Consider the following 26,789-nt stretch of genomic DNA (forward strand, 5'->3'; position numbering starts at 1 on the left):
TGCAACCTTTTTCAGGCCAAGGACCTCCTTAGCTGAGAGAGAGAGATGAAGAAGGGACCCCCCCCCCCTCTATATTGTATAAAATTGTGTTTCACGATTAACGCCTCGTGCTGCGAGACGTTGTGACTATAATATGGCAGGATGTGTGTGTCTAATTACTATTCCCCAGAGCAGTGGTTCTCCAACTTTTTCACGTCAAGGACCCCCAAATTGATTTGTATTTGGCCGCGGACACCCCACCTGAAAAGATTTTTCTGGGAGACCCCCAGAAGAGAAGATTTATGTATAGAAATAAACCATCCAAAACACTTTTGATATTTTCCCCCAAAACATCTTCAGGTTTTAATGGGTTAACGTGACTCTAATATGTAGTGGGGGTCCCTGCTTCATCTCTCTCTCACCTAAGGTGTCCTTGGACTGAAAAAGGTTGAAGACCCCTGCCTTAAGAGGGTCCATTTGATTCTATTTGTACTCTCTGTTATTGGGATTCCTTGAAATAAGATGAAAAGTTGGAGAACCACTTGCTTTACGCAATAGAGCTTTGGCAGTCAACACATGGATCCCAGCCTCCCTTTGCAGTTCAGTATTTTAGAACCCGGCCCAGATGTAGACACGTTGTGTTCCACGTGGCCACGCCAGAGGGTTTTGCTAATATGGTATCAGTGTTGAAATGAGACATACTGTATAGCTGAGCAAATCCAAGCTGCGTGCAGAGAAGGGGAAAGGCTGGCCCATGCCTGGGGGATTGGATTCCCCCCCACGCTCACTTGAAAGTTATCTGGAGGAGGGGGTCCAGCTTATACCGTCTCGGGTGTTGGGTGGAAACCTCATGTGTCCAAAAAAACTGGATTCAGGATTCAAATTCCAAAAGTGGCAAGATCTACAAGCTCGATATCGGCGGATATGCTACTTTTGATGGCCTTTTTTGTGAGATGCTGTAGTATGATCAAGTAGGAATTTAGGAAAAAACACAAAAATGTAAAATATGGAGATAAGAGGTTTCTGCCCCGAACAGCGACAATATACTGATATTAAAGGGATAGTTCACCCGAAAATGACTTTTTCTATCGATTAGTCACCCCTTCAAGACTTGAATTCTTGGAATTGTTTTTGTCGCATTTCTAAGCCAATAATGTGATGACCGGCAGTGGTTCCGGTATAGGAGACACAAAGAGTCTCCTTTGTGTCTCCTACCAGAACCGCTGCATACCGGTCCGCTGGTCATCAAAAACTAAAAAATATCCATGAATTCAAGTCTCCATGGGGTGACTAATCGATAGGAAAAAAAGTCATTTTGGGGGTGAACTATCCCTTTAAGAGGTCTTCCAGTGTCCTCTGCTTCTACCATTGTGCTCAACAATATGGATCCACAGGTCAGGCTCCTGTATGTAAATGTGCTGCTCTTTGTAATAAACAAACCTCACATGGCCTTGCCGTTGGCCTGCATTTCTCCCCTTGAAATTGACAGTGACCTACGATAGCCTACGATTAGGCCCGTCACAATTATTACATAATCGTCTAATCACAATTATTTAATCGTTTCCATGTTGAAAACACATTTTCAAATATAAAAAATAGCAGAAATAGCAGATCTAAAAGCTTACAACGTGACGCGTTGTAAGCTTGTAGATCAGCTAGTTCTGCTATTTTGACATGTATACATTTATAAAATATGTCAATCATTTCTTTGTATATTTAAGTTATTTGTCATATCTGCCCTGTGCAATTTTTGATTACCAAGCCTAAAAGGCAAACAAAAATGACGTTTTATTCATATGTTTCAATGTTCACTGCCAAACACACAATTAAATTGTCAATCACAATTATTTGTGTGACAATTAATCGCCAACTTAAATTTGTAATTGTGACCTTACCTACGACGTGTCTGGGGATATTTTTTGCTTATCCCGGCTTTGTAAGTGAAAGGCATTTGGTTCATTTGTCATTCATGCAACATTGCAAACCACACTGTCCACCAGTCAAACCCGGTTCTGGTCCTACAGTATGTATGCTGATGGCTAGAGCCCCGACCATGACAGGTTTTTGGGTTGTGATGCCGATCCCAATTTTGGAGGGTCCTTAGACCACTGGTTCTCAAACTTTTTCATGTCAAGGACCCCCAAATGAATATGTATTTGGCCAAGGACCCCCATCTGAAAAGGATTTGTGCCAGGAACCCCCAAGAAGAGAAGATTTGTGTAAAAAAAAAATCTAAATGATTCAAAATTTGATATTTTTCAAATATTTTCTAAAATAGCATATATACAAGCTCGAAGATCTGCTATTTTTGAATAGCCAACATATAAATGCGTAAAGCGGTTAAAATGACTGTGAGGCTGAATTAACTCATTTTGCTGGGGACCCCCTGGAACCCCCCAAGGGCCCCGGGACCCCACTTTGAGAACCAATCCCTTAGACCACTTATTACTGACGTTTTGACAGTTTTTTCTTAAAATGTATTTTATTTAACCACTTAAGCCCTGTTCAAAATAATACCATTATTACAAGCTCAAAAGTTTGGAAACCTTTGAAAATGTTTACCCAAAAATGTGACACCGGGTTGAAAAAAACCCCATCATCGGCTGCATAATTGAAGATACAGAATGTCATTTAAAACAGTGGTTCTCAAACTTTTTAGTGCCAAGGACCCTTAAATTGATATGTATTTGGCCGCGGACGCCCACCTGAAAATATGTTGTGCCAGGGACCCCCAGAAGCAAAGATTTGTGTTAAAAATGTTTTAAATGTTTTAAAAAGACTTAAAGATTTGCACACATTTTCAGGATTTTTCAAAAATAGCAAGATCTACAAGCTCACAGCACGGCACCGAGTGAATAGCCAAAGGATAAAATCTGGATAAAAGGGTTAAAATGATTGTGACGCTCCCCCCTGGTTCCCACTTTGAGAACCAATGATTTAAAAAACAAAGAATAAAATAACGGCAGGGCTCTAAAGATGACAGAGGCCTCACCTTGCGCGAGATGGGCTCCTGGGAGTCCATCAGTCCGTACCAGCTGAGCAGCTTATTCCAGCCCTCCGTGGGGACCAGGATATAGTCCAGCTCATCGATGAGGTGCTCTTTGATGGCCAGCACATCACCGTCTAGAGAGAGAGAGAGAGAGAGAGAGAGAGAGCAACCAGAGGGAAAAGAGAGAGAAAAAAACAAGCAGATTCAGCCGATTCAGTGGACACCTAGAGCAGAGGTCTTCAACAGGGGGTCCGGGACCCCTAGAGTTACTACAGGGGGTCCGCCAAATCTGTATGTGATTTTTACATTAACCACTTCACCCAAACATCCCAATTCTGAGGAGAACTTTAGCCAAAAATAGCAGATCTACAAGCACACAACGCCTCGCGCTGCGAGGCGTTGTGCGCTTGTAGATCTGCTATTTTTGTCAAAGTGGTTTGGTATAGGGGGAAAAAAAAGCAGACTAAGTACAGAGTAAAAGGTCAGGTTTACTAAGTATTGTTTAAGTACATGGTTAAATGTCTGTAAATACACATTAACATGAATCCAACATGATAGTGCTGTGAAACAAGTCTATGAAGCTGCCTATGAAATCTATGAAAAAATACATATTTTACACAATATATAATGGGGGTCCCTGCTTTATCTCGCTCTCAGCCAAGGGGTCCTTGGCCTGAAAACGTTGAAGACCCCTGGCGTAAGGACTTCTTTACACATTAAATCCAGAACGCATCTGTCATTTTAGGATTTGAGCTAAACCATTATTTTATATTCTTTGGCTATTCAAAAATAGCAGATCTGTAAGCTCATAGCCGGCGCCTTGTAGATCTGCTATATTTGTGCAAATCTTTGAATACATATATTTTTTTAAACAAAATTTGTAACTAAAATCTTTGCTTCTGGGGGGTCCCTGGAACAACATATTTTGATGGGGGTCGGCGGTCAAAAACATGTAATTTGGGGGGTCCTTGACATGAAAAGGTTTGAGCACCACTGATATAGCAACACGTTTTTTTCAAAAATTGTTAGGATTTAAAAGACATTTGTAGAATCTCAAAAATCTATATAGTCAAGGATTTGCAAAATAATTCAAGATCGTTCAAAATATGGCAGATCTACAAGCCACTATGAGCTTGTATATCTGCTAGTTTTGAATAGCCAAAGAAATCTAAAATTACACAGATGCATTCCCGGTTTGAATGGGTTAAAGGAATAGTTCACCCAAAAAATGACTTACTTTCTATCAATTACACACACCATGAAGGCTAGAATTCATGGCGATTTCTTTTGTTTTTGAGACATTTCTAAGCCAGTAATTTGAGGCCTGGGTGTATTTCCGGTTGGATCCTGCCGGATACATTAGCATCTTACCGCCGGTCGTCAAATTATTGGCTTAGGAATGCGACAAAACCAAAAAAAATCTTTTGGGTGAACTACTCCTTTAATATCAGTATAGAAAACTCTTATCTCTTATCTCCATATTTGAACATGTTTTTCGTAAATTAACGCCCTACTTGATCATACTAAAGTGTCACACAAAAGCATCAAAAGTAGTGGATCCGCAAGCTCGAAAACGCGTCGCTTCGCGACGCGTTTCGAGCTTGTAGATCTGCTACTTTTGCTATTCTTGAATTCGTAATCCTGAAAAGTAACAGTTTTGCACATATGAGGTTTTTCCACCCGACAGAGAGACGATATATAAGCTCAAAGAAAGAGAAACATGAAAAGCAAACCATTTCCACTGTTCTGTCCTTAACGGCCGTCTTTCACACAAAAGGCACAAAAAAGGGGGGTAAAAAAAGTATTGTATTGTGGGAGAACTTTCCACACGACGACGTCAACAATGTGCCTTTGTTCTCTCCTTCCATCTGAATTCTCTCCATCAATGACTTCAACGACTATTATTAGACTGAACTTGGCAGTTTTAGCGAGCGACACTAAAGGTGACAATATTGGTGACAAACCAAAACCGGTACCCTTTAATCATCACTTAATGACATCTGTTTAACCACTTTAACCATTATTTTATACTTTGGCTATTCAAAAATAGCAGATCTACAAGCTCATAGCGCGGCACCGAGTGCCGCGCTATGAGCTTGTAGATCTGCTATATTTGAAAAATCGTGAAAATGTGTGCAAACCTTTGAACATATATATATTTTTTCTAAGTGAACATTTGTAACTCAAATCTTTGCTTCTGCGGGGGTCCCATATTTTAAGATGGGGGTCGGCGGCCAAATACATATCAATTTGTACATTTTGTTTTGTACATTTGTAGAATCCCCAGAAGCCAAAACTTAAGAGTTACAAATGTTCGCTTAACAAAGAATATATATATATTCAAAGATTTGCACAAATATTCATGGTTTTTCAAATAAATGGCAGATCTACAAGTGCCGCGCTATGAGGCTGTATATCTGCTATTTTTGAATAGCCAAAGTATAAGAAGTTGAAGTGTCTAAAATCTAAAATGACAGATGTGTTCCCGGTCTTAATGGGTTGAATCATAAGAATAGCCGATCTACCAGCTCAAGATTGTGAGCTTGCAGACCGGCTATTCATGCTACTTTTGACAATGTTTTAGACTTCTTTTCCCCTACTTGGTGTTTTCGTCACGATGCGGGACAACTATTTTGGCACTTAGCACACCTAGTGGACTGCACCTTTCAACAGAACAGAACATGGTAAACGTCTATGTAACAAAAACCCACACAAGTGATATTTTGACTGTGGTGAAAACCGGGATAAATTGGTAGCGACCGGGACATTTCAGGTTGTTTTAGAAGAGATCTGTTGGGACTCTGTGGGGTCAATCCGGGTCAAACCGGGTCAATCGAATCCTGGCCAAACCTGGACGTCTGTGGTCACGACCCCGATACGTAACAGAAGACGATGTATGGATGGAGACACATTGGTGTAAATTTCCCAACAGGGACTACCGGGACCCTTTTTTTTACTTCTGCAATAAAACCCTACCTAATTAGCTACGCAGTAACACAGATTTACAAGTATTCACCAGTACAACATTATGTCAAATACACCAGTGGTTCTCAAAGGGAGGCCCAGGGATACTTTGGGTTCGGCGAGAGGGTTCAAATGGACCCTTATACCTGTAAGCAAGTACAAATGTAATCGAATGGACCCTTATACAGGCCTGTAACTCTGAGAGAGTACAACATGGTTGTACTCTCTCAGAGTTATGGGGGTCGTTTGAGAACCACTCAAATACAGCAGGCAGGCAGGCAGGCAGGCAGGCTTCCATCTGTCTTACCTCTGAGAAGACCCGAGTTGTCCACGGGTCCTGGGTAGACATTCTGGTCCCCCATCTGGTATTTGTCCCAGCTGTCAAATCCCACATATTTCTTCCACTGTTTGAACCAGTGACTGTCTATTAGGTACCTGTGGAGAGGAGAAAAGGGACACGGTAAAGCAGCTGTGCTTTAGTGACAAGGCTACATTCGGGGAATACACGCACGCTCGCCCCAAAACATGCTCGCCCCGGGTAAATCCGGCGACCTCGGAACGATCGCCACCGGGTATTCCTAAACGTAACCTCAGTAAAACTATGCCTAAACCTAACCTTATTCCTAAGCATAACCTCAGTAAAACTATGTCTAAACCTGAACTTATTCCAATACGTAAGCTCAGTAAAACTATGCCTAAACCTAACCTTATTCCTAAACATAACCTCAGTAAAACTATGCCTAAACCTAACCTTATTCCTAAACGTAAGCTCAGTAAAACTATATCTTAACTTAACCTTATTCCTAAACGTAACCTCAGTAAAACTATGTAAAAACTTAACCTTATTCCTCACCTTAACCTAAGTAAAACTATGTCTAAACCTAACCATATTGCTAAATGTAACCTCAGTAAACTATGTCTAAACCTAACCTTATTCCTCACCTTAACCTAAGTAAAACTATGCCTAAACCTAACCTTATTCCTCACCTTAACCTAAGTAAAACTATGCCTAAACCTAACCTTATTCCTAAACATAACCTCAGTAAAACCAATACAAGAATTACAAGAACCGCCGGGGGCGAGCGGTCTGCAGAAGAAATGGGGGGCGAGTGTGTTTTGGGGCGAGCATTCTGGTTACCATGGAATTAAGACAGTTGTTATTATTCTCCCTTAGGCTACATTCAGGGTGGCTACCACATTAAGATAGTAGTTATTATTCTCCATCAGGCTACATTCAGGGGGGCTACCACATTAAGATAGTAGTTAGTATTTTCCATCAGGAGTGTTAGGAGGAAAGCACAAGGAACGCTCAGAAACTGTGGAGCTGGAGGGTGACAGACAGTGACACAGCACAGACTGATGGATGACAGACTAACGCACTGACAGACTGTCGGCTGAACACAGACAACACAGACACAAACAGCACAGACTGATGGATGATGACAGACACAAACAGCACAGACACAGACTGACACACACACAGCAGACTGTCTGGCACAGATCGATAGCTGACAGGCTGACAGCACAGACCACACAGACAGACTGACACAGGCAGACATATTGATAGACTGACAGACACAGACAGCACAGACATACAGACACAGGCAGCACAGACACAGACTCACAGAGGACACAAACTGACAGAGACAGACATAGTGGCAGACACAAACACACAGCACAGACTGACAGACTAACAGACAGCACAGAGTGATGGATGACAGAGACAGACAGACAGACAGACAGACAGACAGAGTGACAGACACAGACAGCACAGACTAACTGACTGACAGACAGATAGCACAGATCTGACGGCTGACAGAGACAGACAAATTGACAGACACAGACAGACAGACAAACCACACAGACAGACAGACAGACAGACAGACTCACAGACTGATGGAAAACAGACTGACAGAGACAGACAGAGAGAGTGACAAGCACAGACAGACAGCACAGAGTGAGGACTGGTAGACTGACAGTGATGGTTGTTAGTTCAGGTTGCTGTCTGTCTGTCTATCGCTCTAGTCTGGGGTTCTTCTGACAGGTGCGACGCCGCCCTGCCTTCAGAGCCGACGGGTGGCTCAGCCACAGTCTGCCGGGCTGAACACACAGCCCTGGGTCTACAACCATGACAGACAGACAGACAGACAGACAGACAGAGGGCTGACACACGCACACACAGCCCTGGGTGGTCTATACGTTCATTCACACTGACAGACAGAAGTACATAAAAACCCAAGATAAGATGACTTGGCTTCCCCACGTTAGCTACCGCTAGCCGCTAGGCTAACACACACCACACACACACACACACACACACACACACACACACACACACACACACACACACACACACACACACACACACACAGGAGAAAGATGACAGCTAGGCTAAAAGCTTGCTAGCCTAAAGTGTCAACACAGCCCCGTCACTGCTGTGTCTCTCTACCCGCCTCCCCTCACACCTTTCCCCCGTTGGTCCCTGACACCCCCGGGCCCCCAGGCCGCCAGGGACCCCTGCTTGCGGACCCCTCCTCACCAGGTGTCTCCCCTGCGGAGGGGTGTCTTCAGCAGCGCCGCCACCTCTCCTCTCTGGGTGTCCAGGTCAGCCGCTCCTCCTTCCGCCATCTTTCCTCCTCCGAGGACATCACCGAGCGCCCCGCTGCATGCTGGGAAAGAGAGGGGGGGGGGCGGGACCGGGCAGGAGGGGGCTGGCCGGCCCACTACGTCATTGGGTTGCCATACCGGGGGGAGGAGCGTCACGTCACGTGACGACGAGGCACGCACGGAAGTTAGAAACACAAACAAAACAAAAACAGTGGTTCTCAACCTGTGGGGTCAGGACCCCCAGGGGGGTCCGCACATGATTTTTTTGGGGGTCCCCAGATGATTAACTTAATGCTTGACTATGCATGCACCTCATCATGGTGCCATAGCAAAGGCCTTTACAGGCTCCAGACATCCCAAAACAAACTGACAATATTTGTCTGTTACTAAATGTTTCAATGAATTGAATACACATGGACCCCAATGGAAATAAAGTATTCAATCAATCGATCAATCAATCAATCAATCAATCAAATGTAAACAAACCAACATACAATATAAGTGTATACAGCATAGATATTCAACTGGCGGCCCGCGGGCCACGTGCGGCCCGCGAGGACCTTCCTTGTGGCCCCTGGCCATATTCCATATTTTTTAAATTTTCATAATTATTATTTATTTTAACTTTGATTTATGTTATCAAAGTTAAAACAGTACAAATTATTTATCCTTCATTAGTTCTTGAAAGGCCATCTTTCATTGGAACTTAACTTAGAACCTTAAATAGAACCGAATTAGACCGAATTAGACCCGAAAAAAGGTTGATTTATATTGGTCAAATAGAACCGAATTAGACCCGAATTAGACCGAATTAGACCCGAATTAGACCCGAAAAAAAATTTGCATGCGCACATGCATGCGCGCTGCGCGCACGTGCATTTGCGCTGTGTGGCCCCCGACTCCAAATTATTTTACAGTTGTGGCCCCCTGCCTAATCTAGTTGAATACCCCTGGTATACAGGGTATCTGCTGCACATTTATAAAGTTACAATTTAAGGCCTTTGAAGATCTTTTTAATGCATAAAAAAATAAAATAAAAAATAAGACCATCACTGTGTTTATAATTATTATTATTATTATTATTATTATTATTACACTTATTATTATTATTATTATTATTATTATTATTATTATTATTATTATTATTATTATTATTATTATTATTGCACATAACAGTGCAATGAAATTGAATACTCAAGTAAAGTAAAAGTACCTCAAAATACTTGAGTAAATGCATTTGGTTACTTTCCAATACTGATCCATAGGTCCATTATCCATATAGGTAACTCTCCTGTTTTATTCGTGCTGCTCTATACATACACCTGAGAAGGCCTTGCCTTTATTTCTACCCTTGAAATTGACAGTGACCATTACCATGTGTCTGGGGATATTTGTGTTGGTTTATTTCAGCTTTATAAGCCTAGATAATACAATAATACAGGTTGTTAATATAATATACAAAAACTGTACAATTGAGGTTTATCTTTTCTGGGTGTCCCTGATTTTACTTAAAAATAAGGGACGCCTGGCCAGGTGTCCCTTATTTGAATTTCAGGTTGTTGCCAACCCTAGACCCATGTTAAATCGATGGGATGTGGTGGGCCGACTTCCCACTCAGGACATCAGTATCCACACACACCAAGCATTGCAGGTTATGGCCGGGACAAAGTGACAGACAGACAGACAGACAGACAGACAGACAGACAAACAGAGAGTCTGTGAATTATAGTAGATAGATACTGTAAGAAGGAAAGACTGCTTTCATTTGTTATGCTCCAAACAAATGGAACAAACGTCAGGACTCTGAAACTGGTTTGATTATTGATCTCCATAGAGACATTTAGGGTGCTTTTTGAGGACACTATACATAGTGACTGCACCTGTTTTATGTAACCCATTTATTTGCATCTGTGACGTAATGTGGTTCAAATGTTTGTTATTGTTTTTCATATGTATTGTGTTTTATATGATGTGACCAGGGGGCATCCTTGAAAAAGAGAGCTTGCTCTCATTTGGCTTCCCTGAATAAATAAAGGAAAAAAGAAAGATGGAAGACTATGTGGGGCTTATACATGTCTGGAACGATGCAAGTCATTCCATTTATATACTGTATAGAGGCCTACTTGGGGCCATGCGTGACAGACAGACACACACGATAATATAGATTTCTGGACAACTGCTGATCCCACCGACTTCCCACTCGGGCACATCACTCCCACCAGTCATTAGCGATACACATGGCATGTTTGAAGTCGATCGGTCAGACGCTTCTCGAGATACGTGGGGGAGACGCGGACAAAACATATAAAGCGTTTGAAAACAAAGAAAGCATGGTGGTATAGGCTGTACTTCCTTGGTGGCCTATAGTCAGCATGCACAAAACATCTGGCACTGATCATTCCAGCAGTTTCCTGACAAACAAAAAACACTCTGACTCATGGAGAGACATTTGTAGACGTCTGTCTTGCCTCGCTCACACAGAATCACCAGTACTCAGATTCCTTTTCTAAGGAAATGTAACACATCACAATGTAGAAATACGCTATTACCAGTAAAAGACCTGTATTGAAAATTTGACTTGAGCAAAATTACAAAAAAGTATTGCCATCAAAATATTGGTTACTTACAATACTCATCATTATGTTGAATGTAGAATTTCACTAAATGTTTTGAAAATGCATTGCATTGTGAAGAAGTGTTTATTTAGTATTTTTATTATGTTATTATCATTACAATCTTAATGTTTTTCCAATTAGTTGAGGGCCCACTTGCAAAATAGGGAAAAATTATACATTTACTTTCTGCAATGAGGCCATTGACAAATATTGGGGGAAGAAAAAAAGAATTAAAGAGACAATAATGGTTGCAATAGTGAAAACCTTTGGCAGTATTACATTACAGCAATAAAGTAAGTTACCACCAACCCTGGTGTATCAGGTTAAGGTGCATGTGGTTAATCTGTGTTTTGATCATATAATGATTAGGTTATTATCTTTTTTTACGGCATGGGCCAGCAAGAGGCTTGCCTTCTAGGGTCTGTGTGACTAGAGTTAATCCCACAAACCATTGTTGTATACCTTTTGAAATATTTAAATGTAATTTTATAATGGAAGTCTTCGGGCTGTTATTGTGTTGAAACATTTCCCAAAAGTGGAGTCGTAAAGGTCATAGATGACGTCATACAAACACGACTGAAGTCATAGATGACCGATGTCACAGGTTCACTTGAAGTCTGTGATCCACAATGGAGCCACGCCGTTCCCATGTGGATCCAGGGATCCACATCAGTTCCTATGTCTTTTTTTTAACAATACATAGACATGATGTCTTTGTCTGATGTCTTGGGAAAGTAGAGGTAATGCTTCATGTAGCCTGATAGGTACTCTATCGTCATGTCATCCACGTGGGCCTGCGCCTTCTCTGAGCAAGAACGGGGTGAGCCTGACGAAGAAGCCGATGGCGTGGCTGTGGTGTTGTTACTCAGAGTTCTGGGGTCTGTTCCGGGGCGGTGATGGTGCTGGAGCTGGTGCTGCTGCTGGGGGGAACAGAGGCCCGCCTGCTCGGGGTCCAAAGAGGCTGAGAGGCTCCTCTCGTGGCCTGTAATAATGTTGCAAAGCCCCGAGTAGGAGTGTAGGTCAATACCCTGCCAGCAGCCCGGGGTACGGAGGAGACCCTGGCGCTGCCTGGACTCGCACCGGCACAAAGATCGGCTGGCCGAAGCTCCGTTTTCCACGCCTCCCCGGCTCTGCTGGGGATCAGGGTTCTCTCTTTGGGGGCAGGAGCAACAAGGAGGGAGGCGGGACGGACCTACAGACACACTGCTGCTGCTGTGGAGCTTGGACAAGGCCTGGAAGTCACAGGCCTCTGTGGCCACGTGTCTCTGAGGCATCAATGTTACCGCCCTGGACTCATCATCACACGCACCTTGTTCCGGGCCACGGACCTCCTCCGTACACCGGCCCGCCATCCCGGTGCTTCCACTGTCCTGCTTGGAACTGACTGTAGTGAAAGTAGGAGAGACAACAATACGTGATTCATAGCTGGAGGAGAGAAGCTCTTTGTGAGCTGTGACGGCTAAGGCGTCGAGCTCTGTGGACCCGGGCACAGTCAGGCGCTGGAGTTTCAGCCAGCCGCTAGGGGGCGACAGTGTGGGGGCTGCAGTAGCACCTCTACTGCGGTGCAGTAGTACCTCCAGTAGGCGCTTCTGGCGCCTACTGGAGGCTGCTCTGGACGACAACGTCTTTCTGATACAGCCATCACGGCTGTTGTCCCATGGGTAACTCGGTTTGGGCGCTGCTCCGCCGGCGCCAGGGCAGGCCCGTGGTGGTGGTGGTATGCCCACTGGGTGAGACACGCCCACAGCAGCGGGCAAGCTCTCAGCGTCGACCTTCAACCTCTTAAAGGCCGTCTGGAGAGTCTCCTCTTCTTCTGCGTTGTCTTTACCTCCTGCCTCTCTGGTGAGGAGAGGATCGGCCCAAACGAAAGAAAAGATCCTCTTCATAAGGAAGACACAATGAAGAGGTGCACAAAATGTTTCAAGTATACCGTATATAGTGTTCAACTGCTGTGAGTCACTTCCTTATAAACAATACAGTATGTGATGGCATCATACGACATGCCTTCAGAATCTTCTTTGATTGGACGGACATCTCTCTCTCTCTCTCTCTCTCTCTCTCTCTCTCTCTCTCTCTCTCTCTCTCTCTCTCTCTCTCTCTCTCTCTCTCTCTCTCTCTCTCTCTCTCTCTCTCTCTCTCTCTCTCTCTCTCTCTCTCTCTCTCTCTCTCTCTCTCTCTCTCTCTCTCTCTCTCTCTCTCTCTCTCTCTCTCTCTCTCTCTCTCTCTCTCTCTCTCTCTCTCTCTCATACACATTCAGTACATGTACAGTTGGATCAGAATAGTTCATTTGCATTGTGAGTTTGTGACATATAGTATTGTATAGTTACTAGAACGTATTGTATAGTTACTAGACGTTCGGGCCGCGAACGTCTAGCGTGACGCGTCGTTCACTTTGCAGTGCCACCTTACAGGCACCTCACAGTGTGAGAGAGAGTTTTGTGCTCTCCTAAATCCACGGCAGGCTTTGAAAGTACCCACTTCAGAAAGAGGTGACGTGCATCACCTCTCCAATGACCAAAACCCACTTTGTGATTACTCAGACCTGGTATGGCAGACCTGTGGGGAGTGTGCAGTGGTGTACAATGTGAAAAGATAGTTGAAATCGCAGGAGATGAAGTTAGCAGTTTATTTGTGTAAAGGGTGGATAAGAATGAAATGGTGTGAAAGACAGTGGCGACGTCGTCAGGTCCACAGGTTGTCATGGCAGAGCCTGCAGAATGGGAGAAAAGGAGAAGGCAGGAGTCAAGCAGACAATGTGAGACGTCCACCATGGATCATGTGATAGTGAAGGCAGTGATTTTTGTGTGAAGTTGTAGGCATTGTTGGTTATGTTGAGCAATGAGAAATGACCTCGGTGATCTAAAGGACTGTATATTTCTAGGTGCTGGCGGATATGTAACCGCTGTGGAGTGTTCCACAGGCCCGGGAGAATTCCTTTAATCACCTAAGTAGTTATGATGAATGGGCCTAGTTTATAAGTATGATTATGAGCATTTATGACTCTTTCTATGGTTATAGATTATTACTATTTATCACTATGGAAGCCGTCGAACTGGTGCGATCTGACGGCATCCTAGAATTTATAGGTAGGATGTGATGTCATGCGTGATGTCATGCTGTCGTGAGATTACGTCACACTGGCGTTGTGTCCATATTCGGGACGACCGTCTCATCGTCATCGTCGTCTTGGTAACAGGTTGGTTTGTTGTGATGATGTAGTGTAAAGTTTCAGACAGACAGTAAGAGTGATGCAACGTACATACTGACATGCAATCTGGCAAGAGTGATGCAACGTACATACTGACAACCGACATACTGACAACCGTTCTGGCGCAGGTTCCAATTGTAAGGTAGATTGTCTCCGCCAGGAGACTATGTTTTCACTTTCCGCCCCCCCCCCCCCCCCCTCGGCCAAGCTAACATTGGTCAAGCCTCACGTGACACGTGACAATACGTTGAAAGAGTGTGCTCTGATTGGCCAGTGAGACGCATGACGTATCAGCGGCCTATAAATAGATGTGTCTTTTTGAAAGAGTCTTAGCCTCTTTCAAAGTGAGGTAAGACAGGAGTAATCACGAAATGGCTGAGAAATGGCGGAGTAACACTTAAGACAGGATTAATCAAGTAACACTTAAGACAGGATTAATCAGGAACAGTACTGGCGGAGACCTGTGCTCCGAGGAGCACATTTTCTAGTTGTATTTGTATTGCGTTGTTGCACAATGTTTATAGACCGAGAGGCATGCCTGTATAGATGAGATAACTGTAACAACTTCAACTTGCCTAGTGTATGTGTATCTCTATAAGCACTCTTTTTGTATGTTGTTAGTGGGATTGCCCAAAAGGGCAACACACTAGTTTTCTGTGTGTTTGTACTGCAGCTCTAGGTCTCGACTCCAAGACAACATTCTCCTGTATGGGATGCAAATAAAAGTGAACATTGAACCTTGACTCCTTGTTCAACTGCAGGACTATTACATATCCATGTTTGTATGAGTTTTAGCCCCATCTTCTGTACATTATGTGCAAGTGCAAGTTCCTCTATGGGAGTTTACTGCTGCTGTATGTGCATGGATGTTATTCATTAAAACCTCACTTGAATTGGGTTGGCATTCACTGTGTTGCACAGCAGGACATACACCTTACCTTGCAGGAGAGAGTGAACCATGCAAATATGCAATTATGGCGCACATTTGAATTTTTACAGCGTGGCTACAAAAGGCTAGCGATCTATGACAGGGTCTGACTACTATCTACTATCTGACTAGATCACTGTTATGGATCCCATATATGGATCTGTCAGTCCTTGTCCTGTTTATGCCCATATATGGAGATCACTGTATTTGTTAGACCTTGTCCCTGTCATGCCCATATATGGAGATCCCTGATGTCATCAGTATATGCCCATATATGGGCACAGTGGCGTACCCTTCTATTAAAAACCTAAACTGAACAGTACTGAACCATACTGTACCCTATTTACCATGTACCCAACAACACCCCCCACTTACTCTTCTCTGTATCTCACAATCATAATATTTCTTTAACTTTTTCTTAAACAGTGTATCTGGATCTCTGGTCAGTCCGTGTCCCTTTTATGGCTATATATTGGACCACTACACCATCACTCAGCCAAATTTTACAGATGTTCAAGTACTGTTGAAGCTTTGTGTTGTATGTTAGCCTTCAGTTAATACAATTAAGTTGAAATACACCAGCACACACATTATATATATAATATAATATATATATATATATATATATATATATATATATATATATTATATTATATATATATATATATATATATATATATATATATATTATATACACATATATATATATATATATATATATACACATATATACCTTGGTCATTTGAAAATTGCATATCTACAAACTCACAACCCGTCGCTTTGTGACGCGTTGTGAGCTTGTAGATCGGCAATTTTCAAAGGACTATTATACATTTCATACATTTGAAAACTTGTGAAATGGGACCTTCTGCATAATGAGTACTTTACTTTTGGTACTCAGTATATTTTGATGGCAATACTTTGGTACTTTTACTCAAGTAAATGTTGAATTCCGGAGTTGTACTTGTAACACACAATTTCTACAATAGGGTATTGATACTTTTACTTAAGTAAAACCTATGAGTTCTTCCTCCACTGGTAATAAGTTAGAAATGGTAACATTGTGAAGTATAAACATTGAACACACAAATACAAACCATCTGTGTTACATGTATTTATATATTAAATACATTTCACAAAAGTTGACAGAGATGAAGCTACGATTTACAGTATCAGTCTGTCTGGCTGACATTGTGTTTGATAAAAAAAAACAAAAATAAAATAAAGAAAGACAGGGTCTAAAAGCTTCCTGATATCATATTGATTGTGACATATTGACTTCCAAATTGGAAGTCAATATGTCACAATCAATATGATTCCATTGGAAGTTCCAATGGAGTTATTTACCTCTCCATTGACCTACAGTATAAAATGCAACTTTTAAAAAGTTAAATATTTAAAAAATATATAAAAGGTAATATGAAAGATATTTGGATTTACTTCATACTGGCTGCTTGCACAAGAAACATGGCAGCTGATCAGTCCAGAGGTTTGTCCCAGACAGACAGACAGACAGACAGACAGACAGACAGACACACACTGTAAAAAATAAAAAATAAAAGGCTTGCAGAATTCATTGACATTTGTAGAAAAAAATCTTTCCCTTGTTAGATAGCTACTGTATAAGGTGGCTGCCATTTTATGGTTCCACAGATAAAAAAAAACATATTTTGTTCCCATAGACATTTCCGAAAATATTTATATACATTATTTCAAGCCTGGAACCAAGCCATCCAGGCTCCTGGCGAATCATGACCATAAAACTGTGTCAAAAAATGACATGAATATTTAATTATATTATAGCCTATACTATATTTAATAAATACCCCTTTGCTTGTGGTTTTCAAATATTTTTTGACACAGAATCAAATATTTTATGGTCAGATTCACCAGGAGCCTGGATGGCTTGGTTCCAGGCTTAAAATAATTCATATTCATATTTTCGGAAATCTCTAAAAATGAATGTGTTTTTCTATCGTTGGCACCACACATTGGCCGCCACTGATATGCTCTATTCCTTCCACCAAATGGATAAACATGAAAAGAACACAGTCCATTTGTGAATCACTAAGATGTGCAGCATCTGGGCTGAGTGTCTTTGCCAAAGCTTGACACAATAATGTCTGGAAAAAGTTCAGGATGAGAACTGTCTGCTGGACAAGTCTGTCTGTGTCCACCAGAGGGAGACACAGTCCAACAAGTCTGTCTGTGTCCAGCAGCCGGTGCCCAACAAAGCACCGCCATCATGCACCTATTATGAAACATGTTACAGTTCATCAGCAGTGTTGCCATGTCCGCTTATTATAAGCGACTTTGAGCTTGTTTTTTCTGTTGCTTGTAAATATTGGTAGTTGCGAGTTGCAGGTTTATTGGGCTTGTTTCTAAAGTGTCTTTGCTTGTATGGGCTTGTTTCCTATTGTCATTTAAACCAGTGGTTCTCAAACATTTTCAAATCTAAATGTATTTGTCCCTATAACCCCCCCATCTGAAAATATTATGTTGTGCCAGGGACAGAAGATTTGTGTTAAAATGTTTCGAAAAATATTCAAAATGTTTCACTTTTTCTAAAAAAAAAAAAGAAGATCTGCAGTACAAGCTCACGACGCGTTGTGAGCTTGTAGATCGGCTATTTTCAAATATCCAATGAATATAGGTTTATGTGGCCCTATGTAGTCACTTCTTTTGGGCTTGTTTTCATAGACCTGGTTGTTTGTTTGTCTCTCAAAATCTGGCAAGTCAATGTAGGCTACACAGTAAAATCCATATCCTTGTTGTCGGGCAGAAACCTCTTATCTCCATATTTAAACTTTTTGTGTTTTCTTTTTAATTAATGCAGATCCACAGGTTCGAATCGTGGCACAAAGCGTCGCGTTTCGAGCTTGTAGATCTGATACTTTTGATATCCTGAAAAGTAACAGTTTTGGATTTGATATCGTGAAAAGTAACAGTTTTGGATTTGATATCCTGAAAAAGTAACAGTTTTGGACATATTTAACTCTGGACCCTTACATGTCAAGTTGTACACTCTAAATAACAAGACAGGAACTAATAACGGCATGGCTTGCATCTGGCCAGTCTATGACATGAGTCATTGATTGATGGCATTTGTATTGACAAAATGCATATTGTGAACATATAGCTACAATATTTGTAACAGTATCAAGGATAACAAGGCTACAAATGATATGTATATATTCAACGGCCGGGTATCGAACCCGGGTTTCCCACGTGGGAAGCCAACAACTTAACCACTAGACAGATGTCCAGAGCGAAAATCAGACTTTTACCTTATCATGCTGAGGCTGTGAGCAACTCTGCTACACACACACATATATACATGCTGACCCATCCGCACACACACACACACACACACACACACACACACACACACACACACACACACACACACACACACACACACACACACACACACACACACACACACACACACACACACACACACACACATTGATTTACTTCCATTGTAAAATTAAGTTTCTAAGAAAGTATGTGGATTAACACCGGGCAGACTCACAGACAGACTCACAGACTCTCTTCTAGACGGTTCAGCCCATATGAGGAGCTACGCCGTACGAATGTACCTGTTCAAGTAATGCTGTTATATACAGTATAAATTATATATTGTTTTTGTCAAAATGAACATTCAATGCTCTATATTGTCATAGTAATCATTGCTATAGAGTGTGTGTTCAGTAAAATGAGTCTACCTGTCTCTCCAGCTCTTTATTAAACAGAAAATGTGTTTTCAGGAGACACCAATTTCATCCAATCAGGAGAGAGAACTCATACAGGATACAAGATAAACAAGTGAAATTGTAAGTGATGAAACCCCCTCCCCAAAAAATTGCAGACACAATTGGAATTGGAACACTATACAATTTAAACCAATACAAATATTCTTTGTGGGGCTCTCTCTCATCTCTCCTGATTAGATGAAATTGGTATCCCACCTGAAAAGGTGTTTTCTGTTTACTGCTGAAGAGACAGGGAGACCCTCGTTACTGAACAAACACTCTTTAGCAATGATTACTATCACAATATAGAGATTCAACTTTTTGTGTAAACAGAAATGATCACTTACACCACCTTAAATGAACACTCTGGATTCTACAACACTCTCTCACTCCCCAAGCGGCCTATCGTGACTTCTTAGGGACAAATGTGACCCAACGTCAACGTTTGACGTCAAACAGTGACCCTTCCAGTCATCTTGTGCCGTTCCCGGTCACTTCCGCACTTCAGGAATGCGGAAGTGACAGGAGAGGAACTGCAGAGCGAGCCGTGCCGAGCGTTACGAAGACTTCAGCCGACTCGCGTTAACGTCCCGATAGGGCCAGAATCGTAACCCATATCCCCCCCCCCCTAGTCCAGTGGTTCTCAAACTGTTTTCATGTCAAGGACCCCCACAATTATATGTATTCGGCCGCGGACCCCCAGAAGCAAAATATTTTGTTCCAGGGACCCCCAGAAGCAAAGATTTGAGTTAAAAATGTTGGCTTTAAAAAGAAATATATATACTCAAAGATTAGTGCAAATCTTCATAATTTTTCAAAAATAGTAGATCTACAAGCTCATAGCGTATTTGGCTGAGGACCACCCCATCTCAAAATATGTTGTTCCAGGGACCCCCCAGAAGCAAAGATTTGAGTAAGAAATGTTTGCTTTAAAAAAATATTTAAAAATTCAAAGATTCGCAAAAATGTTCACAATTTAAAAAAGAAATAGGTCCCACGTCAGTTCCACGGGTCAGAGCGATGTTTGACGTTGTAGTTCTGGAGCTCGATCTGGTCTTTGATCTGATTGATCAGAATCTGAGACAGGAGAATCCCCACCAGCTGGAAGAGAAGAAGAAAGAACGCATGATAAACATTGACAGGAGATTTTATATTTTGATGCCAATACTTGTGTACTTTTACTCAAGCAACATTTTGAACACAGGCATTTTACATGTAATATTTTTTACATTGTGGTATTGCTGTTTTTACTTAAATAAAATATCTGAGTACTTCAATGTTTTGCCATTGTTGGGACCCTGTGCATAAAATCCAACAGGACCCTTCTGACCATCTGGAATGAGCCTTTGGGGGGCCGTTATTGCTTTGGGCCACAAGCAGTTGCCTATGTTTAAACTGTTCATAAAATATATCTCTATTGTGTGGGCTCAGCTGGTGAAATTCAGGGTGAGGATCTGGATCAGTAGGTCTAAGATGGCCCAATTCTCCGAGAGCAGTGGTTCCCTAACGTTTTAGCTCACGACCCAAAAGTGAAATCAGATGTTTGCAACCGGGTCCCAAACTAGTGAAAATAGCAGATCTACAAGCTCGCAACGTGTCGCTTCGCACCTCCCAGTATATGTGGTATGGCCAGTCTACCCAGTAAGAACAGAGTGGTACATGCCTGTGGTGGAAGAAGTACTCAAATATTTGAGTAAAAGTAGCAATACCACAATATAAAAAAACGCTGTTACAAGTAAAAGGCCTGTGTTCAAAATGTTAATTGAGTAAAAGTGCATAAGTATTGGCATCAATATAAAGTACCGAAAGTAAAAGTACTAAAATGTTTGAAAATAGCATACATCTACAAGCTCACAACGTATAAAATAGGGCTAAAGTGGTTAATGTATGTTTTATAATATAATGATTTATATCTGCAAAGTAACTAGTAACTTAAGTTTTCAAATAATTGTAGTGGAGTAAATAGTACAATATTTGCCTCTGCGATGTAGTGGAGTAGAATTAAAAGTATAGACCATTGGAAATACTCAGTGAAGTAAAAATAACTCAAAATTGTACATAAGTACAGTACTTGAGTAAATGTACTTAGTTACTTTGCACCACTGGTATATACCTGTGGTATGGCCAGTCCCAGAGCCACACCTCCCAGCAGGAACAGGTTGCTGTGGATCCAGTTGACCAGCTTGTCTATGCAGCCGTTGGTGTGGATGTGTTCACCGGCCGCCATGTACTCCATTTCCTGCGTGAAGTGGCCGCACATCGTGTTGATGACCTCCTGCACGCGTTCACACAGACACACACACACACACACACACACACACACACACACACACACACACACACACACACACACACACACACACACACACACACACACACACACACACACACACACACACACACACACACACACACACACACACACACACACACACACACACACACACACACACACACACACACACACACGTTTTCATAGACAAAGTCAGAGAGGGAAGGATGCGGCTGGCAGGGCACTGCGTCAGGCACCCGGAACTAGTGGCAATGCAAACTGACACTGTGGGAGCCAAACCAGGGCAAAGCCAGGGTAGGCAAGACGCGCACCACCTAAGGCCATGGTTCTCAAAGTGGGGTCCGGGGACCCCCAGGGGTACTTGAGGGGGTTCCAGGGGGTACCCAGCTAAATGATGGACAGGAACCAAATGGACCCTTATGGGTCTGTAACTCAGAGAGTGTACAAATGGAACCAAATGGACCCTAACGGGTCCATTTGGTTCCATTTGTACACTCTCAGAGGTAAATTAACATTGAATATGTTAACATTGAAATTGAATATGAATTGGGGTCCCCGAGGTATAAATGCCATTAAATGGGGGTCCGTAGCCTAATGCATGTCAAACTGGGGGTCCTTGAAATTAAAATGGATTAGAATCTCTGCTAGAGCCGTAAAAAAATCTTCTCTCATGGGGGGTCCCTGGCATATCTTTTGAAATGGGGGTCCGCGGGCTAATAAGTGTCAATTTGGGGGTCCTTGACATGAAAAAGTTTGAGAACCACTGACCTAAGGAACTACACTGCAGTGTCACAGTGGAGCCAGTAGGAGGTGCACCACCATTTCAAAACTACCATTCCTGTCCAAGGTCCTCGAGAAGGCCGTTCTCTCCCAACTGCAAACCTACCTGGATAACAACGCATCCCTCGAGGTCTTCCAGTCTGGGTTTCGATCACTTCACAGCACCGAGTCTGCACTACTAAAGGTCACAAATGACCTTTTCCGGGCGATAGACTCAGGCGACTGTGCCATCCTGGTGCTGCTCGACCTGAGCGCTGCATTTGACACTGTCGACCACAACATTTTAACCCTGCGCCTCGAACACGAGGTTGGCATCCAGGGAACTGCCCTTAACTGGTTCAAATCGTACATGGCAGAAAGGTCCTTCATAGTTGAGCTTGGCAACACCTCATCCTCCTCCGCCCCCCTCTCCTGCGGGGTCCCCCAGGGATCAATCCTGGGCCCCATCCTATTTTCATTGTATATGCTCCCCCTGGGCTCCATTATGAGGAAACACGGCATCTCCTTCCACCTCTATGCCGATGACACACAGTTATATGTCCCCCTCAAACCAAATGACACACACTCACTGGATCCCCTGCTAGACTGCCTCACAGACATAAAATCCTGGATGTCAGACAATTTCCTCATGCTCAACGACAATAAAACTGAAATCATTCTCTTTGGCTCCCCTCACAAAACAAACATCATCACCACCTCCCTTGGCCCACTGACTTGCAAACCACATGTCAAAAACTTGGGTGTAATCCTGGACTCTGGTCTCAAATTCGACAAACAAATCAATGCCGTTATTAAAGGTGCCTTCTTTCAACTCAGACAAATCAGCAAAATAAAAACCTTCCTATCAACCCCCGACCTGGAAAAAGTAATTCATGCCCTCATCTCCTCCCGCCTAGACTACTGCAACTCACTGTATGCAGGTGTCTCTAATACCTCCCTTTCCAGACTGCAGCTCGTCCAAAACGCGGCTGCAAGGCTCCTGACTGGCACCAGAAGGTGGGACCACATCACCCCCATTTTGGCATCCCTTCACTGGCTTCCAGTCAAATTTAGAGTAGATTTTAAAATTCTATTATTTACCTATAAAGCCCACCATGGATTGGCTCCTCCCTACATTTCCGAGATGCTTCCTCCCCCCGACAACACCAGGACACTAAGATCAACAGATCAAGGGCTCCTCAAAGTCCCACACACCCGCCTGAGAACAAAAGGGGACCGTGCCTTTTCGGCTGCTGCCCCAAGATTGTGGAATAATCTACCACCATCCATTAGGGCTGCACCCTCTTTGGAAATTTTTAAAAACAGACTAAAAACGCACCTGTTCTCCCAGGCCTTTTAAATTGTAAACTAGTAAATAGTAGAAATTGTTGGACACCTGTCCACGTGCTCCCACTTTTTCTCTTTTATGCTACTTGCCTTTTTGCTATGATTTTTGTATTATTGCTTTTTTGTATATATTGTTGTTCTTCCTGTTTTGATTTTGCCCTGTGTATTTTTTTTGCTTGTGTATGTATTTGATGCTTTTTTGTGTGTATTTTAACCCTGTTGTACAGCACTTTGGTCAGCCTTTGGTTGTTTTTAAATGTGCTCTATAAATAAAATTGACTTGACTTGACTTGACTTGACCTACGTAGATGCACTGCGGCGCGACAGCTTAGCTAACAACGCTGTAGAGCTCAAGACCCTGATGTTAGATAGGAGGGTGTGGAGGGCAGCGATTCAGGAGTCCTTTGAGTTGGTGTTGACTAGACCGTACTCTCGCATCGCATCACATACACACGTTCACTTATGTGCAGTACAGTATCTATCTAGGTAATATAAAACTACATATTATCGTTGCTGTCGTGCAGAAACCTCCTATCTCCATATTTTGTGTTTTTTTCCCATAAAATAACGCCCTACTTGATCATACTATAGTGTCACACAAAAGCATCAAAAGTAGCAGATTCACAAGCTTGAAACGCGGCGCAAAGCGACACGTTTTGAGCTCGTAGATCTGCAACTTTTGCTATTTTTGAACAAACAGTTTTGGACATATGAGGTTTCCACCCGACAGAGACGTTATACACACACATTCATACACGTTCAAACGCACATTCATATACATGAATGAATGAATGAACACCCAGACAAATAGACCGATGCACTACAGCAACAGTCACTACTAATCTCTGAGGAAAATATTGTACTTTTACTCCACTACAATTATTTGAAAACTTTAGTTACTAGTTACTTTGCAGATATAGATTACTGTATTATAAAACATACATTAACCACTTCAGCCCTATTGTATACACACTGTACTGTAGGCTATTTGAAAATAGCAGATCTACAAGCTCACAACGTGTCGCATCGCCTGACCTGGTAAAGGGATTTCAGATGGGGGGGGTCCGCGACCAAAATACATAACACTTTGGGTGTCCGCGGCACGAAAAAACGTCTACGAGCTTGTAGATCTATGAGCGCTATGAGCTTGTAGATCTGCTATTTTTGAATAGAATAGAAATCTAAAATGACACAGATGCGTTCCCGGATTGAATGGGTTAACCCATTAAGACCTGGAACGCATCTGTGTCACTTTAGATTTCTTTGGCTATTCAAAAATAGCAGATATACAAGCTCATAGCACGGCACCGAGTGCCGCGCTATGAGCTTGTAGATCTGCTATTTTTGAAAAATCTTGAAAAAAAATGTTTTCGATTTTTTTCAAAAAACTGTTAGGATTTAGAAAACATTTCTAAGAATGGTCTCAGGTCTTAATGGGTTTGAAGGACATAATAGGCCTCACCCTGTCTGTGGAGATGTGACAACAGGAGAAAGGAACAGAGCAGCGTTCTCCACTAGGGTTTTCGGGGGTGCAGTTGAAGTAGACATTCTGGGACCAGTCGGTGTAGGCCACCCCACCACAGCAACCAAACTGGGAGACACAAAGACATTCACGTGTTAGATGACAGAGACTATTTGAAAAACAGATCATAATAAACTGATCGAACAATACACTGATCTACAGTAGATCAGTTATATTAAAGGTATTGTAGGGAACATTAAGCCTAAATTTAAAATATATATATATATATATATATATTTTGCATTTTTTCCCCTCTATCAGCCACTATATAATGATGCTGGGGTGTTTTCCTCCATTGAAACACAGTCCTCCTTCTGAAATCCGTATTTTCCCTAATGTTTATGTGTTCTATGTTTATGTCCGGGACGTAAATTAACGCACGCATGTGCGCGTCCGTGCGCGTCCGTGTCCGTATGAATGTTTACTTTCGGTTTTAAAACGCTCTCAAACTTCGTTTTTGAGGCACAGAATTTACTTTTAAGATAGCGTGTGGATAGAATTTAGTTGTTTAGCTTCATATATGTGGTCAATTTATCATGAAAGAGCCTATTTAAAAATAAAAATTCAGAGAACCAGCAGGGCGGGAATTTCCGCATATTGTATCCCAATAAAGCAACCTGTTTTCGGGTACCAATCCCTTCAAAAGTACCTCGCTATAGACCAATTATTTGTTTACTAACATTGAGCCTGGACGCACAGGTGATTGTTTCACGCAATCAATTCCCAACCTGTTTCGGGGTGCACTGGTTTCAGCACACCCCAACCCCCTCTTGTGTGTGTTGGCTAGTGAGACGCGTCCTAACGAGACCTGATATAATGGGTTTCGTTGCGCGCATACTGGCTGCACGCAGCCAGTATGACGTCGTCTGTTAAGGGGTCTATTGAACTCCCTCCTGCGTCACCCCCTGGTGGTCGGGGAAAAGTACTGCTGGTGTTTATTTACCTCTGAACTCCCGCGTATACCTTTAACCCAATAAGACGGGGAACGCATCTGTGCCATGTTTAGATTTCTTTGGCTATTAAAAAATAGCACATTTATAGCCTGGCACCGAGCTTGTAGATCTGCTATTTTTGAAAAATCGTGAAAATGTGTGCAAACTTTTGTAAAATATTTTTGTTCCAGGGACCCCCAGAAGCAAAGATTTCAGTTACAAATGTACGCTCTAAAAAGTAGGTATTCAAAGATTTGCACAAATGTTTGCAATTTTTTAAAACTTTGAATAGCTATTAATAACTGCTTTCCCTGATTGAATGGGTTAAGGCAAGATTATGAATTATGCATTCAGTAGCAGGTGAAATTTCAAATTAATCATCATGCCATCAATTAAAAATGTATCGGTTGGATAGAATAGAACAGACTTTTCCATTTGCACGAATGCATAGGAACTCTTGGAGCTCAGCTCCCAGGGTCAGCATTTAAAAAAGACAGTAAATACAGACAAGACAGAAAGAACATAGATTACATCCTACAATACTACATAATACAATACCCTTTAAAACATTTAAATAAAATAAATAAGTTTGTCACATTCCAATTAAAACCAGTGCAATTCATCAATCATGATTCAGTTCATCTTCTCTACTATAATTGAAGCCCGGCCCCGGCCAGCCTGTATGTATAAGGACTAAAACCTCATAGAACAGCAGTTGTCCAATAGGCGCTATGCACAGCAGCCATATTGGAAAGAAATTGGGCCTCTTCTTACTTCCTTCACAGGTGTTACCAATGATACTAATGAAGGCTCTGTTCCATTGTCCAGTTGGCTCACTAGAAACACCCCTTATGGTGGGTGTGTAACTCTGAGAGTTACGGGTCCATTTGG

The 26,789-nt window shown here is 42.3% G+C and overlaps 3 protein-coding genes across 7 annotated transcripts in view; all 3 read right to left on the reverse strand.

Annotated features, from left to right (window-relative positions):
* usp15 (ubiquitin specific peptidase 15) overlaps positions 1 to 8,583 on the reverse strand; it is a 60,836-nt gene extending 52,253 nt beyond the window's left edge. For all 3 annotated transcript variants that reach the window (XM_084049395.1, XM_084049394.1, XM_084049393.1), the window contains exons 1-3: positions 8,472 to 8,583; positions 6,240 to 6,367; positions 2,972 to 3,102 (exon numbers count right to left, since the gene is read on the reverse strand). In XM_084049395.1, coding sequence (XP_083905521.1) covers positions 2,972 to 3,102; positions 6,240 to 6,367; positions 8,472 to 8,560 — 348 coding nt within the window. In that variant the 5' untranslated portion in view covers positions 8,561 to 8,583. The remainder of the gene's footprint in view (positions 1 to 2,971; positions 3,103 to 6,239; positions 6,368 to 8,471) is intronic.
* Positions 8,584 to 11,843: 3,260 nt separating this feature from the next.
* On the reverse strand, positions 11,844 to 13,040 carry LOC311040066 (oxidative stress-responsive serine-rich protein 1-like; the record flags this gene model as incomplete). Its single annotated transcript, XM_084050138.1, has 1 exon — positions 11,844 to 13,040. The coding sequence occupies one exon, from the start codon at positions 13,038 to 13,040 to the stop codon at positions 11,844 to 11,846; it is 1,197 nt and encodes a 398-aa protein (XP_083906264.1).
* Positions 13,041 to 16,407: 3,367 nt separating this feature from the next.
* tspan33a (tetraspanin 33a) overlaps positions 16,408 to 26,789 on the reverse strand; it is a 28,490-nt gene continuing 18,108 nt past the window's right edge. For all 3 annotated transcript variants that reach the window (XM_084049343.1, XM_084049342.1, XM_084049341.1), the window contains exons 6-8: positions 24,907 to 25,035; positions 21,159 to 21,320; positions 16,408 to 20,146 (exon numbers count right to left, since the gene is read on the reverse strand). In XM_084049343.1, coding sequence (XP_083905469.1) covers positions 20,045 to 20,146; positions 21,159 to 21,320; positions 24,907 to 25,035 — 393 coding nt within the window. In that variant the 3' untranslated portion in view covers positions 16,408 to 20,044. The remainder of the gene's footprint in view (positions 20,147 to 21,158; positions 21,321 to 24,906; positions 25,036 to 26,789) is intronic.

Source organism: Gymnoscopelus microlampas (genome assembly GCF_963454915.1).
Source record: "Gymnoscopelus microlampas genome assembly, chromosome: 23".
Classification (NCBI taxonomy): Eukaryota; Metazoa; Chordata; class Actinopteri; order Myctophiformes; family Myctophidae; genus Gymnoscopelus; species Gymnoscopelus microlampas.